The sequence below is a fragment of the Bos javanicus genome, chromosome 3, assembly GCF_032452875.1.
Source record: "Bos javanicus breed banteng chromosome 3, ARS-OSU_banteng_1.0, whole genome shotgun sequence".
Lineage (NCBI taxonomy): Eukaryota > Metazoa > Chordata > Mammalia > Artiodactyla > Bovidae > Bos > Bos javanicus.
In genome coordinates, this window is record NC_083870.1 from 1,707,120 (window position 1) to 1,726,317 (window position 19,198).

General features: G+C 46.0%; 1 protein-coding gene across 1 annotated transcript in view; it reads left to right on the plus strand.

The window, feature by feature from the left end:
• The first annotated feature begins 1,602 nt into the window (after positions 1 to 1,602).
• GPA33 (glycoprotein A33) overlaps positions 1,603 to 19,198 on the plus strand; it is a 52,687-nt gene continuing 35,091 nt past the window's right edge. Inside the window, exons 1-2 of the mRNA XM_061399501.1 lie at positions 1,603 to 1,810; positions 18,441 to 18,595. Coding sequence (XP_061255485.1) covers positions 1,768 to 1,810; positions 18,441 to 18,595 — 198 coding nt within the window. The 5' untranslated portion in view covers positions 1,603 to 1,767. The remainder of the gene's footprint in view (positions 1,811 to 18,440; positions 18,596 to 19,198) is intronic.

Below are 19,198 nucleotides of genomic sequence, written 5' to 3' on the forward strand. Positions count from 1 at the left end.
ACAGACCAAAAATAGCTCAAGCGCAAGGCAGAATGCAGTTAGTTAGTATCCTAAGAGAGATCCGGAGTGCTGTGTGAGTTCAAATGAGGGAGAGAGCCCTTCTGACTGAAGAAGTCAGGAATGGCTTCACGAAAGAACAAATACATGAACTGGGCTTTAAAGCACATATTGCATTACAACAGCAGATATGGTGAGGGGAGGATTTCCAGAGGGGACGACATGGAAAAAGTTTTAGGGTAGCAAAAATTAATTTCACATAGTGATTAGAGCTTTGAAGAAAGAAAACAAGGTTGAGTGCAGAGACTTGGCAAAGCTGGGATGGGAGCGTCTTTGGATAGAGTGGTTCAGGAAGGCATCTCTGGAGAAGCACATGGCATCACCACTGACCAGTTGCCAAACCACTGTCCTGGGCATCAAAATAGGGGCTCGGTGAGTGGCTGCTGAAGAATGGAAGAAGGACCACAACTGAGTAACCATGGGGGTTCAATGTACCTCCAGACTTCAAGGCTCCATGAAGATGAAAAGTAGTATGAGAGAGAGGTGAGATGAAGGAGGGAGGGATGGAGAGTGGGGTGGGAATCAGGCAGGGGGCTGAAGAGGGGCATCAGGTGGACAGACCGCCAGCATAAGGAAGCAGACGGTGGAGGGGAGGGGAGAGAGAGAAAAGGGAGAGCGAATACACCAAAAAGTGGCTGCAGATAAAGATGGGACCACTCAGGAGGAGAGGATGGCAGAGGGCCTCTGTTTTCTTTATAACCTTAGTCACCATCCCGAACTCATCAACGGTGACATCAGGATCACTAGCAGAGTGGACTGAAAATCAGAAGATTACTTGCTGGCTGTGTGACCATAGATAACCCATTTAACTTCTTTGAGACAGAGATACCTATCTGTAACATAGAAAATCAAAGTACTAATTTTTCCACTGCGTTCTGACCACCCCGTCCAAGGTGGGTCCTCCCACGGCCACAGTTTTATTACCTACGTCTTTTTCCAAGTCATGCTCCCCATAGCACTGGTGATCTTTAAGTGGGGGTGACCAACCATCTCAGTTTCCCTAAGACAGAGACATTCCTGGGACATAGGGCCCTCTGTTTTAACAGTGGAGCAACTCCAAGCAAACTGGATGAATTGGTCATGGTATTTCTGGCTGTCTTGTTTGATTGTATACTATTTTCCTCCTCAGTCAGATTAGCAGTTCTCTGGGATAGAGACTTCTGGTCTTCCTCATGACTGTGTCTCTAGCATGGTGTGGGGTAGGGGGAAATGACAAGGAAGGGAAGCAGAGGAACAGATCATAATATGTCTTGCAGTGTTTCGGCAATTGTGGCCAACACCCTTCTTTTATTGACTTTGAAACCCTTCCTCTGAGATAGTTTCCCTTTATATTACAGGTGGCAACTTCCTATCTCATATAGGTAAACCTGCATTATAGTGAGAAGCCCAGGACTTTGCTCACCTGCTAAATGGAGAGAAGGCAGGGGAAGGAACTGACGAGCTGAAAGAGGTTCCTGTTGGGGCCTTTGGTGGAGTGGGTGGAGCTGGAGTCTAGTCCCACAGGTGAGCTCACCTGTCAGTCTAGCTGTGGGGTGGGGCATGGGGGCCAGGCTGGGCAGAGGTAGAGGAAGGGAGAAACTGGAGGACTGACCGAAGGCTGGGCTGGGCTGGGCCAGAGGCCACTGTAGCTTTAACCAGTCAGCCCAGACTGATTCAAGACAGGAGCCCACCAGTGCCAGGCTGGACGTGGGGCAGACAGGGAGCCAGACCATGGAGGGGAAGATACAGCCTGTGCTGTGGGTGCTTTGTGCAGGTGAGTGGTGCCCAGGGGTGGGCAAGATAGGGGCTGAATGCTGAGGGTCTCCCAGACAGCCCCAGAGAGGGCCTCAAATGACACAGTGTTTTCCCTCTGGGCAGAATGACATGTTGAGTTGTTGAAAAAGCAGGTTCCAGGCCAGAATCAGAATTGTTTAATTCTCATATTAGTAAATAAAATTTGAGCCCATTTCTGGAATGAAGAATTCATAAGACTCTCAAAACTATATTTTCTGATTCTAAGTCAAATCGTCGGATCAAATATATTAATAAAATCTGGAAATTAGGACAATAAACCCCAGAAAGGCCAGGATGTGTGGATCCAGGAATTTTGTTCACTACCTGAGATTTTAGAGGAGGAAATGGCAACCCACTCCAGGAATCTTGCCTGGGAAATCCCATGGGCCGAGGAACCTGGCAGGCTACAGCCCATGGGGTTGCAAGAGTCAGACACAACTTAGCGACTAAACCACCATTATGTGAGATTTTAACCATTGCCTTAAAACCAGAGAAAATGGTAACATCTGTATCATGTATATGGAAACTAGCAGAGAGACACTACTACTCACCCAATATCGTTTACAGGGCGAGAGAAGACTAAGCAAAAACAAAGAGAAAAACAACCAATTAGAAAGGCTCTTTCCAAAGGTCAAAGCTCTTTAGCTCTCTTTGTACTCTGGTCGTTGAAAACGCAGAACATGGGGAAACTCCACATAATAAAAATCAGACGTTCATTAATATAATGGTAGACTCCAAATCAGGTGCTAAATAGCAAAGCCACTGTGTGAGGATCCATGGAGGGTCTACTGGTTAGGATGGAGGTCTTGGCACTAGACTCCTGGGAACTGACAGAAAGTAGAATGAGCAAGGAATTTGAGAGATAAGGCTTGGGGGAATTTTAGGAGTTGACCATGCTGAGAATCTCACCAGCTTGCAATTTATTTATTTATCTTAAAATTTGGCCATATTTTAAAACTAAAAATATTATTTTTCTTTGAATGAAAGATTCTTTAAATTCTGTAGTGTTTACAATTGTCAAATATTTCACATACATGATTTTATATAATCCCACAATAACCCTTTCTTCTCCTACTCCTATCTTGCCCCTCCTGTCTTCCCTCTCCCCACTGGTAACCACTAGTTTGTTCTTTATATCCATGAATCTGCTTTTGTTTTTTCATTTTATTCATCTGTTTGCAGCATTTTTTAGATTCCACATGTGATATCATACAGTATTCGTCTTTCTCTGTATTAGCTTGCAATTTAGAAATTATTGTGGGCTTCAGGGATCTAGCAAGACTAGGGTGTGTTGTTGAATTCAAGTTCATGTGCCCCGTGTACAATGAGGCTAAATAAACTGAAATACTGGAGTGTGGAAGAGAAAGTTTCACTGCAAGGGCCATAATAGGAGAAGGGGTGGCTCACGCTCAAAAGACCTAAACTCCCCAATGGGTTTCAAGAAAGCATTTTTAAAGGAGCAGTTGAGGAAGGAGAGGCACAGGATGTGTGATCAGCTTGTGCGCAATTTTCTGTTCGGTTGGTGGTGAGGTAACAGGATGGTGTAACAGGGGTTAACATCACTCTCAGGCTCCAGTAGCTCTGGAGGCTGCATGCTCACGGTCATAAAGTACTTCCTTCCATTTGGTAGGGGTTTCAGTAACTCTAAAACAACCCAGGAAATGTGGATCAGGTAGTGCTGTCTAGGTTCTTCAGGGAGGAGCTAAACATTCTGTGACTGCTGTATGGCTAATTTACTGTTTATATTCTTACCAGTTTTCCTGGTCCAACTGCTACTTTTGCATTCACTCTTGATTCAGACTTTTATGACTCAGGGTAGGCCTGGGAGACCACAGCTTTTCCACAAACAAGGGGCAGGCGGAGGACATGCAGAGAAGGAACTGTCCTGGGCAGTCCCATAGGGTCCTGCGCAGTTACAGGGGGAGGTGAAGAGTTCTGCCAGGAAACTTGGGAGCCCTAAGGCCTGGGAAGTGGAATGGAACAGGGTCTGATTTAGGGCTCACTTTTCCGCTTCTAGAGGCAAGCTCCAAACCAGTTGGCCTGCCAGCCCAGGGTGGTTCTCCCAGGTCCCCAGGTTTCCCCAGGTTCCCCTTCTTTCCCCATCTCTCCAAATGCAATCTTGAAGCTGTTGGTTGCTCGGGAAGGTCTGGTCAAACTCAGAGGCCCTGCCAGAAGGCCCATCTCTGTGGGGCAGAGGGGCCCTCGTCATCAGGCTAGAGGGCATACTTGGTTCATCCTTTCATCCAAACAGCTCTTTACCAAACACATAGTTTGTACAGGAAACGCAGGAGTGAGGGGCCTGGAATGAATTGCAGTCATCAGGGAATCTGTCTCAGCCATCACATCCAGACCCAAATGACGTGCTTCAAGTCTCAAGGGTAGGAGGCTGAGAGGAAATGACCACCCTTTCTGGGCTGGGCCAGCGACCTCTGATCTTCTTCTCCAGAGCCTGGAAGTCTCTCTCATGCCTTGCCTCCTCCCCTACACACCCCTGCATTTGCAGTCTGGCTGCAACCCGAAAGCCATGCACAAATAAAAAGAAGGGATTTGGGCTTAGGGAAAAAATAACCCAAAACAAAACAGACTGAAAAGTGGCCCTAACTGTGAACAGCCTCGAGCAGTACATTTCACCTCTTCCTGTGAGAAGGTATGTGACCCCTGGGTGAACTCATCCAGTGGAACCAGTTCTTGGGATTGTGCTCAGACACACTGATAGAGTGTTCTGCCCCCATCCACTTCCCTCCACCCTCCAAGTCTGGCGCCAGGGGCTCATCACCTTTGCCTCCATACCTTATACTAAGGGGAAGGGGCTGGAGCAGTGGAGCCATGGAAGCCAGGCTTGGTGGCTAGCTCTGGGTATATGTTTGCCAAGTGGAAATGTTTGTGGGTGAAATAGTCATTTCCATGTGTAAGTGAGCAATAAAGGCCTTCAAAAGTCAAACATAAAAACTGTTGGGTGACACTCCCCACCATGAGGAGGAACAGGGAAATTAGGGAGGGCTTTCTGGAGGAGGTGGAGATTAAGCTGGATTCCAGAGGACCTACTGGCTTTCCCTGTTGTTCTGTTCTTCACCTGAACTTGCTCAGTAACCACTAAAATTTTGCTGATGTCTTGGGCAGACTACCATGACAGAATTAATGAAAACAGGCCCCAGGACTCATCAGACTTTGGGGAATCAGAATAAAATCACATTAGGTCATATGACGGAGAAGGCAATGGCACCCCACTCCGGTACTCTTACCTGGAAAATCCCATGGACAGAGAAGCCTGGTAGGCTGTAGTCCATGGGATCGCTAAGATTTGGATATGACTGAGCAATTTCACTTTCCCTTTTCACTTTCATGCATTGGAGAAGGAAATGGCAACCCACTTCAATGTTCTTGCCTGGAGAATCCCAGGGACAGGGGAGCCTGGTGGGCTTCTGTCTGTGAGGTCACACAGAGTCGGACACGACTGAAATGACTTAGCAGCAGCAGCAAAAGCAGGTCATATGAAGGGTATGCAAACAGAAGGTGGTGCATTCAAGAATTTAAAAACAGTACTTAAACCTACTAAAAGTCAGTATGACAATTCCAAAAATGTCAGTGACACAATACCTCCCCCTCCCTGGCAGACGCTCCCACCCGCTTATCCTCTCGTGTCACAGGCACTCAAGAAGGGCAGGCCCTCTTCCTTAACTGACTTTGCTGCTGCTGCTGCTAAGTTGCTTCAGTCGTGTCCGACTCTGTGCGACCCCATAGATAGCAGCCCATCAGGCTCCCCCATCCCTGGGATTCTCCAGGCAAGAACACTGGAGTGGGTTGCCATTTCCTTCTCCAGTGCATGAAAATGAAAAGTGAAAGTGAAGTCGCTCAGTCGTGTCTGACTCTTCACGACCCCATGGACTACAGCCTACCAGGCTTCTCTGTTCATGGGATTTTCCAGGCAAGAGTACCAGAGTGGGGTGCCATTGCCTTCTCCTAACTGACTTTAGCTTGAGGCAAATTAGTTGCCTCAATAAATCTCAGTTTCCTAATCTGTGAAATGGAGAGGGCAAGCTATAATGTATAAAAATGCACATTTTACCTCCCATTTGGTTATTAGAGATAGCAAATGAGGTTGTCAATGTAAAGACCCTGGATCAGTGCCTGCCACATAACAAGCATTCAGTAAATGCCTATTATTATTGTTGTTGTTGTTATTAGTGTGGGCAAGTGTAAATTATAGGAAAGTAACTAGACTTTGATGATCAACTGTCTGATCACTCTGACCTGGCAGACATCTGCCAAGAGACTGAGAGTCACTGTGGATGAAAGATTTTCATCCACCCTCCCAAAGGCTGCTAGAGAAAATGCTCCAACTCGTGTATAGGACCAAAGCTCTTCCACTCTGGGAATTTTTTCAGCCACCAGACTCCATGAAAGACTTGATATAGTAGAAGGTACAGCTGCAGGAAAAGAGAGGCATAAAGAGGAGTCCACCAAGGGGAAAAAAGTCTCTGAGACACTCCGCCCAGAGTCACTAAAATCTTTGAAGACTTGATAAAAAACATAACCAAACAAAAAGCCCTACCTTCCTAGAACTAGAGGAAACCTCAAAGCTTAAGTTAGAAAAGCAGAAAGTACTGCTTTTCACCAAGAAATAAGGGAATCTATCATCCCGAAATATTCAAGATGAGAAAATATTTTTTTTTTCTCCTCCATCTAAAAAAAAATTTCAATAAGCTCATGGATGATTCATCCATGATGGGTTTTTTTTGGGAACTATTAATAAGTTTCAAATTTTCTATCATTGTAAAGTTGATCATGCCATTTTAGAATCCTTCCCCACGGGCCTTTGTTAGAGCTACAGTCCCCAGCAGGAGAATTTTCCTACATGACTTAGATTTGCCCACTCTGAAGTACCATGTTCCTGTTAGTCACACAGGCTTGGGCAGCTTCCCAAGACCTTCCCTGTCAGAGGGTGGCATATCTTCGCCTCGTGTCCCTTGCATCTCTAAGTCCACACAGTGGCCTGGCTGAGGCTCTGAGGTTTACAGGGCTCAATCTCAAACATGTACAAAGATGAGAACCAGATAAGTGGCCTTGTGCCAGTTCATCTTGACCCCATGAGTGCGTGCTTAGTAGCTCAGTCATGTCCAGCTCTTTGCAACCCCATAGACTGTGGCCTGCCAAGCTCCTCTGTCCAGGGGATTCTCCAGGAAAGAATACTGCTGTGGGTTGCCATTTCCTCCTCCAGAGTATCTTCCCGACTCAGGGATCGAACCTGGGTCTCCTGCATCATCTGCACCGCAGGCAAATTCTAAGAGAGTGGCCTTGTGCCCAGTTCATCTCCACTCCAAGAGTGTGGTATTCAGACCAGAGCCAGTAGTGTTGGCCAGCAAGTGCACTGCAAGATGGCCAGGCTGGCCTTTTATCTCCTTCCCAGCTCTAAGCCCTGTTGCCACACCTGACCCCAGGGTGTGACTCACACCTGGAGCCTGGGGAGGGCCTGCTGGTGCCTGAGCACAAGTCAGAAGCCAGTGCTCACAGGGAGGGCTCGTGTGCCTGGGGAATTACACTTTCTGCCTGTCAGAAATGAAATCAGATTAAAATGCCCCAGTCCCAGCTCCAGCCTTGAAGTGGGAAGAATGCAATGAATGGTCACCCTAAGTGTGGTACGTGTGCACTGAGTGATGGTTTAGGGCAGTAGCTGCAACCCAGGCAGCCCATCAGTATCCCCTGGGGAGTAAAAGTACACATGTCCAGGCCCCACCAGACCCTCTGAATCAGACTCTTGAGAGGCAGAATCTGTCCATCTCTCTGATTATGAAAATTTACCCAAGTGATTCTGATGTGAAAACCTCAGTTCAGAGTTGCCTACTGGACCTTGAGGAAAAATAGGTTTAATGAATAGTTGTCTCCGTGACTGGGGCTGATACTCTGCATGTGATTTGCAGCTCAATTTTGCAGCATCTGGCTGCTTCCCTGAGTTAATGTCCAGCCTCCAAATTGATGTCTTAACTCACACTTTCATATGCATAGAAGTCGTCTTGAGATCTTGTCAAAACACAGACTGATTCAGTAGGTCTAGGGAAGGGCATGGAAATCTGAATTTCTAACAAACTCCCAAGTGATGTTGCTGCTCCTCCAGGGACTACAGTTTGAAAAACATGGCCTCCAGGGAAGAACTGGTTCATGGGCACAGGTGTGATCCTCATCTTGCCCTCATCTTTGCCCTCTAGGGCCCCATCCCAGGGTCTTGGTAACCAGTAGCACTGCTTACTGTGATGCTGGCTAGCAGGGAGGAAGCCTGGGGGAAAGTATTCCCGGCAAGGTCTAACCTTGATGATCCCTCCCTCCTTCCTAACATACTCTAGTCCGTCGGTCCCCCAAGATACACCCATTCCTGGTTCTCCTCTGGCATTCCGGGGCTAACCCTTTCACATCTCCCTTGCAGCTTCATGCTTCTCGGCCTACCATGAAATGTTAGAATTCCCTCCACTTAGACCCTCATCTACATCTGCATCTTTCATTCACACCCATTCTAACTGGGCTTCCCTTGTGGTTCAGCTGGTAAAGAATCCACCTGCACTGCAGGAGACCTGGGTTCAATCCCTGGGTTGGGAAGATCCCCTGGAGAAGGGAAAGGCTACCCACTCCAGTATTCTGGCCTGGAGAATTCCATGGACTGTGGAGTCGCAAAGAGCTGGACACAACTGAGCGACTTTCACTCACTCACTCACTTATTCTGATTGACCCACATTTGACCCCAGTTTTGTCTTCAAACTCAATCTCTTTCTTGAGCCTTAGACCCATAAATCCAAAACTATGCGTGACTTTTCAATTTAGATATCTCAGAATCAGTTCAAACTCACAAGCTGTAAACCAAACTCATGATCTTTGTCCCCACATCTGGGCCTTTTTCAGTGATCTCTACATCAGTAAATGACACCCAATCCCTCCAGGAATGAAAGCCAGAAAAATAGGAGTCATCTGTTACTGTTTTCTATTGTTATGTAATTATCCATTCCAAAACTTAGTAGTAACTTAAAACAATAATAATAAGCATTTATTTTGCTCACAAATCTGCAACTCGGATGGGGCTTGGCAGGGACAGCTTGTCCCTGCTCCATGCAGTGTCAGCTGGGGTGACTTGATTGGGGTTGGAAGACCCACTTCCAAGACTCTGGCTCACTGGCTGGCAAGTAGTTGCTAACTCTGATTCCTCTGTTTATGAACTTCTCCACAGGGAAGCTTGGGCTTCCTCATAGCATGGTGGCTAGATTATAAGAGTGAACATCTAAAGAGATATAAGGTGGAAGCTGCCAATATCTTAAAGTCTGGGCCCGGATATTGACCCAGCATCTTTTACCATACTTCTACCATATTCTATTGATCAAGCAATCACAGAACCTAGGTTCAAGGGCGGGGACATGAGTCCTTTTGATGAGAGGAGTTCCAAAGTATTTTGGGACCATATTTTAAAACCACCATATCACCCTTGACAGCTTCTTCTCCTTTAGCTACAAATTCAAGTCATCACTAAGTCCTGATGATTTTAGCCCTCCAGTATCTCTAAAATCTGTTCATCTTTCTCTATTTCCTCTGACACCTCTCTGAAGTAAGCTCCCTCTCCTAAGCTACTTCCATAGTCTCCAACTGGGCTCGTGAGCCTATTTTGCCACTTCTATCTGCTGTCCACCCTGAAGCCAAAATGATCTGTTAAAATAAAATTATGACCATGATACTACACCTACTTGAAGGTATTCAGTTATTGCCCGTTACTATTAGGATAAGACTCATATTGTGAGGCTAGTTTCTCCTAACTCTCATTTAGACTCTGTAAACCACTGGGACATTCTTCCAAATCCCAATATTTCAGCACCTAGAATGTCTCTACACTTTTGATATTACAAAAATGTTTGCCACATTACATCTTGCACTTCTTGGTCTGGAAAAATGTTATCATCAGACCTCTTTGTAGTGTCGGTTCCTTCCTTTTTTCTGGCTGACCTTGAAGTATCACAAGTTCTTTCTCTCCATAAAGCCTTTCCAGGTAACTTTAAGCCACATTGTTTTTTTCCCGATTTGACTTTGAGGTCTCGATCACTTTTTTTCCCCCCATCTGATTTACTGCCGTTTAACCTTTTTTTGGATACCTGTTTGCCTAAGCAGCATGGGGATCAAGAACTACTGCATATATATATATTTTTTTCTCTTTTTTTTCTGTATCATAGTTTCCAGAACAAGTGCTCACAATCTATTTGTGAACAATATATTTTGGTTTTCCAGTATCAAGTTATAGTTTTCTGGTCCTCTTTTTTCCTCCGACTCTTTTCAGTGGGCTCTCTCCTCAGATATAAAACTCCCTTTAATCCAGCTGGGGTATCCATCTTACCAAGCATTCTCAGATACTATTATTGAGCACAAATCTTTAAATTACGAGAGTCTACCATGTGTGCTAAACATAAACAGCTAGATTCTTGTCCTTGATGATTGATTTTGAGGCTGTTTTGCCTACTTATTTCCTTTATAATTTTTCTCTAAGTTAACTTTCTATCTGGACAACTTTCCCAAACTAGGCTTCTTTCCAACCAGCACCTGACCTCTAACCAGCCCCACTGCCTCCGCCAGTGCCCATTCCTAGGCCCTCTTTTCTTAGATGGCCCCCAGAAAGCCAGTGTAGGCTGTGCAACTCCACTCCTGCAAGCGGATCCTGCGGGCCAGACTTTGCTGCTGCGGCTTTGTTCAGTCGCCCAGTTGTGTCTGACTCTCCGTGACCCCATGGGCTGCAGCATGCCAGGCCTCCCTGTCGCTCACGACTTCCCAGAGTTTGCCCAAGTTCACGTTCATGGCATCGGTGATGCCGTCTATCCTCTGATGCCCTCGTCTCCTTCTGCCTTTGATCTTTCCCAGGGACTTTTCTAATGAATCATCTGCTTGCATCAGATGACCCAAAATACCAGAGCTTTAGCTTTAGTATCAGTCCTTCCAGTGAATATTCAGGGTTGATCTCCCTGAAGATTGACTGGGAGCCAGAGGAGGCTAAAGAAGATGGGCTAAAAGAAGATGGGCCCGAGGAGCTGACACTGAGGAGTGAGGAGGGCCAGAGAAAGGGGTCCAAAGACGGTGGCGACCATTATGCCCACGGCTGAGCCCCTAACTCCACACTCTGACCAGAGCCAAGACTGCTGAGCACAGGAAGTGGGGGCCTTACCTTCAGCATCAGGACCTGGAAGTGAGCTTTGCTGTGACACCGATGTGGGGCGAAGGGCACTGAAGAACAAGTGTGTTTGGACCATGCACTTGGATTTGCTTCCTTCATTTCCAAATTGGAAGTATCTTACAAACTATGCTGATGTCCCAAACAAGCAGTAACGTCCCAAGCAGCAATTCACTGCTTGTCCCTTTATGCTCACCACCAGGTTCCTTGGGTTGAAATCAATCATCATTCTCAATTTTGACAACAAAAATCATATTGAGCAGAATATTGTCAACCAAACCAGGAAACTTTGATAAGAGACAGTGGCTGAGAGCATAGCAGTGCCCTCCTCATGATGAAGACTGGGAGAAAGGTTTGTAGCAGCAGATCCTGTTTGTCTGGGGCACAGCCAGCTAATATAGTAACGACAGCCCTGCAAGCGACATAGTTACGGAAGTAAGCTCAATCTGGCTTCACACACCCATGTTGTCAAGTCTCTGCCCTATGTTTTGTCCTGGAAAAACAATGGGAATGCACAGTAACGAATATCTATCTCATCAAATGCCAGGCGGGAGAGGACTCTTGCTTCTTTCTGTTATCAGTAGGTTTTTCATTTTCCTCCTAATTTAATTATCTAAAGATAAACATCAGTGATTTTCAAACTGACAAGTGCTCACTCATTGGATGCAAGAAAGAACCCTCATACTCAAAAGAACTGTTTCAAATAGATGTAGATAGTGGAAAACAAACAAACAAACAAAAACCCACAATTGCTATCATAGCCTGTTTGACTTGGGCCCATCTCACATTTCTGACCACAGTGGGGGACGTGTAACTTTGGAGTTGCTTTCTAGGAGAGTCCTGAAGGGTGAAGTCTGACAGATAGCAAGAACTGTCCTAAACTGCCCTGAGGGCACAAGTATGAAGTTTGAACTTGGCCTCTGTTTATTTGGAATCATCATGGCCCACCCACACCACCCACTTCCATTGCTGCACAGTGGCTTGTTTTAGTTTCTGGAATGTGGCCCACCTTCTCCCGTGCCCTGACCTCTGTACATGCTCTTCTCTCCTCCTCTCACCTCTTCCTCTTTTTTCCTGTGGTTCCCTCCTGCCCATCCTCCAATGTCAGCTCAAAGGGCCTTTCCTCAGGACAACTTCACCTCATCCCTAAGTCCTCTGTTATATCCTGTCATTGACTGTGTACCACCGGTTACCATGATGGTTTTACATTTATCTCTGTGATGCGGGAACTGTGTCTGTCTCTGGTTGCCATTTTCCCCCGGAGTCCAGCAGAGCCCTTGGAACACAGGTGTCCAGCAGCCATTTGCTGAGTGGGTGTCAACGAATGAGCACCCACCCCTTTGAACCTCAGCAGGCAGCAAGCTGGTTTGCTCTCAGTTTCCTACCTGTCTTTCTTTGCCTTTACTCTATCCTTCTCTCCAAGCCTCAGTTTCCTAATTGCATTTGTTTTTTTAAATCAACATTTATCCATCCTGCATCCCTTTTCTAGGGAATGGATGGGTGAGAGGGGCTAATTAAGGAGATGGGTTTGCCCTGCAGGTTAAAGGAAGAGAGCCACTCACTGTGCCTTCCCTCACTCCCAAGCAGCACTTGCATTCCCGGGAAGACACCCTGGAGGAGGGCATGGCAACCCACTCCAGTGTTCTTGCCTGGAGAATCCCATGGACAGAGGAGCCTGGCGGGCTCCATGGAGCTGCAGTCAGACATGACCAAGTGGCTAAGTGCATGCAGACACACACACACACACACACACACACACACACATGCACGCACACGCACACACAGCGCCTTCAGTCAGTGGTGGGATTTTAGTATTGAGACAGCCAGTGGAGAATATATTTGACTTGGAGGTAAAGTTCAGTTGCTCCTCAAACCACTCCACCTTGGCAACACTCAGGTTTTGTTCCCATATCCCTAACCCTAACTGTTGAGCTTGTCTCTGTTCCCAGAGCAGCCTCTCTGCCCAGGGCACCAACTGTCACACTTGGAACCCGCCTCCTTCCTTGGGTTCTTCCTCTCCTGGCAGTCAGTGCCCTTTGGGCGGCTTCCTTGCTCTCTGCCCTGTGAGTCAGGGATGCCATAAACACCCGGCATAGGCAGAACATGGCGACAGACAGACGCTCAGACAGACAGACAGTGTAGCGGTGGAGGGCAGAGCCCCCGGTGAGAGCTCACTGCTCCACTCCTGCCCAGCGGCTGCTCTCTTTCTGCACACTCGGGCACGGTGCCTCTTGCCGTGGGCAGGCCTAGTCCTCCACCTTTGCGCATACCCACCCAGGCAGGGGTCGTGCTCCATAGGCTTCTCCTCTTTTTTTTTTTTTTTAAGGAGTCACTTCTTTTCTAGGAGCTCCATCCCTATGACCTAGGAGCCTGCTCAAGTCTCTCCATCTTCCATTCCAGAGGGGATGAAACAGACTTTCTCAAGATCTTTCATAGCCTTCTATCTGCAGCTTTCCCATTTCTTTGTGTTAGGCAAGCTCCCTGACAAAACAGTCCATCCCCACTTCTTTGCTTCCTTATTTCCTACTTGACTTGTAGAAATGTAACTCAGTTTTATGGTTGTAAGAGTACCACATGTCTGCTGCAGAATGTTTGGAAAATAAAAATACACAAAGAAGAAATCCAGAATCCAGAGATAACTGCTATTAATTCTATACTTTGATATATTTTCTTTTAAAATTTACTTTCTGTGACTCTGTGGAAGTGAGATACTGTTATATGCACAGTTATGCACCCTGCTTTACTCTCTTATATACACAAGTTCAACAACATGAACTGAGTCCCTTGGGGGCTATTTCAAGTCCCATCATCTCAGTAAGGCTTTCCATTAAAATCCTTCTTCTGGATCCAAATGCAGTCCCTCTCCTCTCTCCCCACCTCCATCCCTTCACACTTCACTCCTTAACACTTGCACTAAACACTTACTTAAGCTTTGTTAGGATGCTGGCTGACAGTGACTTCTAACTTCTTCCTGGGCAGGGAATACAAACCACTCAACAAACAAGGTCTTATTAGCACCCAGCTCTGTGTAGACACCTTGGGGGTGGGAACTGGCAAGTGATGAGTACAAGAGAAGTCTGAGACACACACCCTGCTAGAATGAGCTGCCATGTGATGAGGGGAGGCAGCCTGCACACGTAGACCCACAGTGACATGATAATGATGTGTGTGGGACACAAGCTCCCTGGAGCAGTTCAGCAAAGCCAGTAAGGGCTGAGACGGTCCTGGTGGATTCCCCAAGAAGATAGGGGCATGAACATGCCTCTGATCATTTTCTCAGTGCCTTGCACTAAACTAGGGCCTTAGGAAAAATTCATTAAATTGACTGGAATATATAGATTCCTAAAGATCTTTGTTGAAAAAAGCCTTCCACAAATGTCCATTGAGTTCTAACCCCTCCTCCCCATCTCTCCATCTCTCCTTCCCCAGCTGTCATTCTGAGAGCCTGCAGGGGTCATGTCCACCTTGGGGGACAGGACAAACCAACATGCACCTGCATGTATGAGCTGCACCCCTTGCCCTAGAGACCAGCACTTTCTCACTGTAAGAGCTCTATCTATCTAGTCCTAAGGCACGATGGGTCCCTTCTGGCCTCCAGCACACGTCCTCCCTAACTAAGACTGTGGTTTCTCTGTGCAAATGGATTTTCCTAAGTGGAGGCATTACTGCCAGTTTCCCAAGGGTTCCCATAATGTGCTATGTACGCCTCAAGCAGCCGGGTTCCATCAAGCATTTCATTAGCCTCCTTGGATGTATTGCTTTCTAGTTAGCTCTCAAGAGACCGTTTATTATCTTCTTAACAAACCTTAATTATTTACAAGCAATTCTGGAGGCCTCAAGCTGAGTCTTCACACCCCAGTCACTTAGGGAGTTTCAGTGACCTTTACCATTTCCACCTGGGGCCACCTGCAGACTTGGTGTCCCCTCTCTGGGGCTCCTTTGGTTATTTATTTGATTTTTTTTTTTTTTTTACATCTTCTAGCAACTAAGTTTCTCTGGTTGTAAATCCTACCTATCTTTTAAACTTAAGTTCTTCGTAACTCATTCATTTTGTTGGCAAAGGGCACTTCATTGAGTATTTCCTACGTATTAGGCACTTTGTTGAGCCCTGAGGATATGAAAATGAAAGAAGCACAGTGTAGCAGAGGAGAAGACACGACAATATAGAATGTGGACACAGGTCTTGCTTATCTGCCAGGGTAAAGGTTGTGCATACTAAATATGCTATTATCCAACCCTCACAGCCTTGAGTTAGGTAGTATAATTAACCTCATTTTATAGTCAAGGAACCTGAGGTACAGAGAAGTTAATTAAGTGGTGCAAGGTTGCGCTGCTAGGAAAACTAAGGATGAGGATGCCGGCCTGGGCAGTTGGCTTCAGTGGCTGTGCTTTTGGCCACTCTGCCACGTTGTGTGACAACCTTTCACGAGAGAGCACTAGGATGAAGGCACGCGTGGGTGGTGCTTGTGGCACAAAATTCTGAGATTTTCATTCCTTCTTTGCAGGTGAAAGCACCTACTCTCCCAATTTGTATACCTTGGGAAGGTCAACATATCCCTGAACTATTTATTAGTTTTTAACACCTTATGGTGAATTAGCTTAGACAGATGATCTTCATCAATATCGGAAGAGCCCAGCCTTGGAAAAAAAAGAAAGGAGAGCAGCAGGGAGGAGGAAAGAAAGAATACTTCTGGAGCAGGAGAGACACAGCTGTTAGGAGCAACAGGATGTGCGACTGGCAACGACTGGGGAGAGGGTGGCATCTTCTTTCCAGTCGCCCAGAACATGCCCAGTGTAGACCTATACAAAAAGTAGAAAGGGAGGTTGTTGGAAAGCTCTAGAAACCAACTTCTCCACTCCCTAGTGTTCTGATTATAGATTAGATATCCTCACCCGGTGCTTTTCCCTCATCCACTGCATAGGATGCAAAGATTCCATAGAATGTGGGTCACAGTAAGCCTATGGGAAGAGGTGAAAGGAACTGGACTTATTACAGTTTATTACAGAACTAGGAATGAGAAAGCTGGTGATTACAAACATCAGAAACCTCTGAGTTTATGATGGGAGGCTATTAAGAAGTTAAGCCAGATGTCTTTGTTGCCAGTAATGTCAGAACAAGAGGATACTCACTGAAGTCAGCGAGAAGGATTTAGATTAGCTATGGAGGATTCCCAGTGATGGCTGTTGGCATGAAGTGCTTAAACATAGGATAAATTCTCATCTAGGATTATGGAAAATGTAAGTGTGCCTTAGGGCACAGGATTGGCCTTTAAAAATCCTTCTCAGGTTTACAAATAACATTAAATAGCACTCTATATTTGTTCAATATATTTTCCCTTTCTTTATGAGTTCTTACTCATCCATTCATTTCAGTCTCTTCTCTCACTCACATAAAATGACTTCAACTCGCTGTTATTATGATCTTTAAAAGTGATCTATTCTTTTTAAATTATTTAACTTACTTACTTTTCACTGCACTGAGTCTCGGTTGCTGCTCTTGGGCTTTTCTCTAGTTGCGGTGATAAGGGCTCCTCTCTAGTTTCGGTGCATGGGCTTCTCATTGTGGCGGCTTCTCTAATTGCAGAGCATGGGTTCTAGCATGCATAGGCTTAGTTGCCCCGCCATATGTGGAATCTTCTTAGACCAGGGATTGAACTCATATCCCCTGCATGGACAGGCAGATTCTTAACCATTGGACCACCAGGGAAGCCGCTTGATCTATTCTTTAGTATAGTCATTAGTAATTATTATTTATTTACAATAGTTCATCCATGGTGATGGTGATGGTTTTTCTTGTGATTAATTTCTAATTAAGGATGCACCTCAACAAAAGACTATTAGATGAAAAAGTAGAAGTTGTTCAATATGTATATATATATATATATATAGAACACACACATATGTAATGTAACTGTCATATATTAAGCACTGATTATGGGTCAAGATGGAGAAGGCAATGGCACCCCACTCCAGTACTCTTTCCTGGAAAATCCCATGGATGGAGGAGCCTGGTGGGCTGCAGTCCATGGGGTCGCTAAGAGTCGGACACAACTGAGCGACTTCACTTTCACTTTTTCACTTTCATGCATTGGAGAAGGAAATGGCAACCCACTCCAGTGTTCTTGCCTGGAGAATCCCAGGGACAGGCGAGCCTGGTGTGCTGCCGTCTATGGGATCACACACAGTCGGACATGACTGACGTGACTTAGCAGAAGCAGCAGCATGGGTCAGGAATCATTCTAAACAAAGTACACATTTCATGTTATTTAATTTTCAAACAACCCGTTTTTCAAGCAAGGACTCTGGCACAGAGAGCTTAAGTAAGTTGCTCAAGGCTACACATTTAACAGATAAAGGAACTGGAATTCCAAAGAGGCATTCTAGCTCTGAAGCCTGTGCATTTAAACTCAGTGCTATGCTACCCTTACAGGCACACCGAATCTACACCGACATACAGAGCAATTCCTCCTAAGGAAGACCTGAGGGCTGATCAAAGTTACTACATACAGAAGGGCAACATAGAAATGAGTAGGAAACACAGAGATGTTGTATCCATGGGAACCCAACCCCTAACACAGAAACCAATAAGGAGGGTTATTGCTGATGGGCCCAAGTATGGACTTGCCCACCTGAGAAACAGCATAAAAATCAGCAGTTCAAAGGGCACCCAGACTCTATGGGAAAGAAATCCATTTACTAGAGCTTCAGCCAAATGGGCGTCTCTCACACTGCAGTTACAGGCCGACTCAGATTCAGGGGGAGGGGACACAGACCCCAGGTATCGATGGGGGAGAGTCAATGTCACATGGTAAGAATGTATGTGATGAGAGATGCTAGTGTGACCACACTCTTTTTCTCACCGTTTTCTTTTTTTCTGATAAACTTATATAGAATAAATGCTCCTGGGAGTACCCTCTCTCTCTTTACCTTAACTTAATCTTATTCAAATTTATCATATATAAGTGCTCCATAAATATGTATTAAATATTGAGTGAATTATCATCACAACAAAAAAGATGGGGGGAAATATTTATTGAGTGTGTTCTATGTGCCAGGCATTAAGCAAAACATTTGCATGTTATCTCATTTAATTCTCCAAACAGTTCTGAAAAGTATTAATGTCCCTTTTTCTGGATGAGAGCTGAGGCTAAGAAAAGTTCACACAATGCCTAAAGGGAGGGGTGGGGCTGAGGCTCAAAGCCGGGCTTTTGCCCACCACACAAGCCGCTTGACTTTATTGAGATGCTGCAGGACGGGGACAGGGTGAACCAAGCTATACGTGTTTGTCTTCACCCAAGGCTTGGAGGAGAATAGCCGGTGTGCCATGGCCAAGATCGCAGTTGTAGTGTGTTGAGCTGTGGTTGGAGGAGATCCAGTGGATAGTGAGTGGGTATGCCATGTCATTTACTTCCTGCTTTCTTTCCAGTCTGGGTGACTGTCCATGGCATCTTTGTGGAAACCCCAAAGGATGTTCTTCGGGCTGCGAGGGGGAAAAATGTTACCCTTCCATGCTCCTACCAGACTTCCTCCCCCAACCGAGAAGGATTTATCCAGTGGGACAAGCTTCTAAGGAGTCATACGGTAAGGATCCTTAAAATGCTGGGAGCATGCATATAGGACTGAGTATGACCTGACCATAGAGCAGCAGTTCCCAACCTTTTTGGCACCAGGGACCTATTTTGTGAAAGACTATTTTTCCAGGGACTGCGGGGTGGGAGGTGGTTTGGGGATGACTCAAGACATTACATTTATTGTGCACTTTATTTGTATTATTATTAAATTCTGATATACAATGAAATAATTATACAACTCATCATCATGAGAATCAGTGGAAGCCCTGAGCTTATTTTCCAGAAACTGATCTGACAGAAGGCAGAGCTCAGGTGGTAATGCGAGTGATGGGAGCAGCTGTACACACAGATGAAGCTTTGCTCGCTTGCCTGCCTCTCATCTCCTGCTGTGTGGCCCGGCTCCTCACAGGCCAAGGACCAGTACCGGCCTGTGACCTGGAGGCTGGGGACTCCTGTCTTAGATGACATGCACTACAAAACCTTTCAATACAAGTTAGACAGACTAAACCTCGTTAATGCCCGGGCTGGGCTGGGTGGGGAAGGAGCAGTGAATGTTGGACCCAGGGAGGGCTGTACTGTGCCATCTCTAGTTTGAAAGAGTTACCTTCCCTCA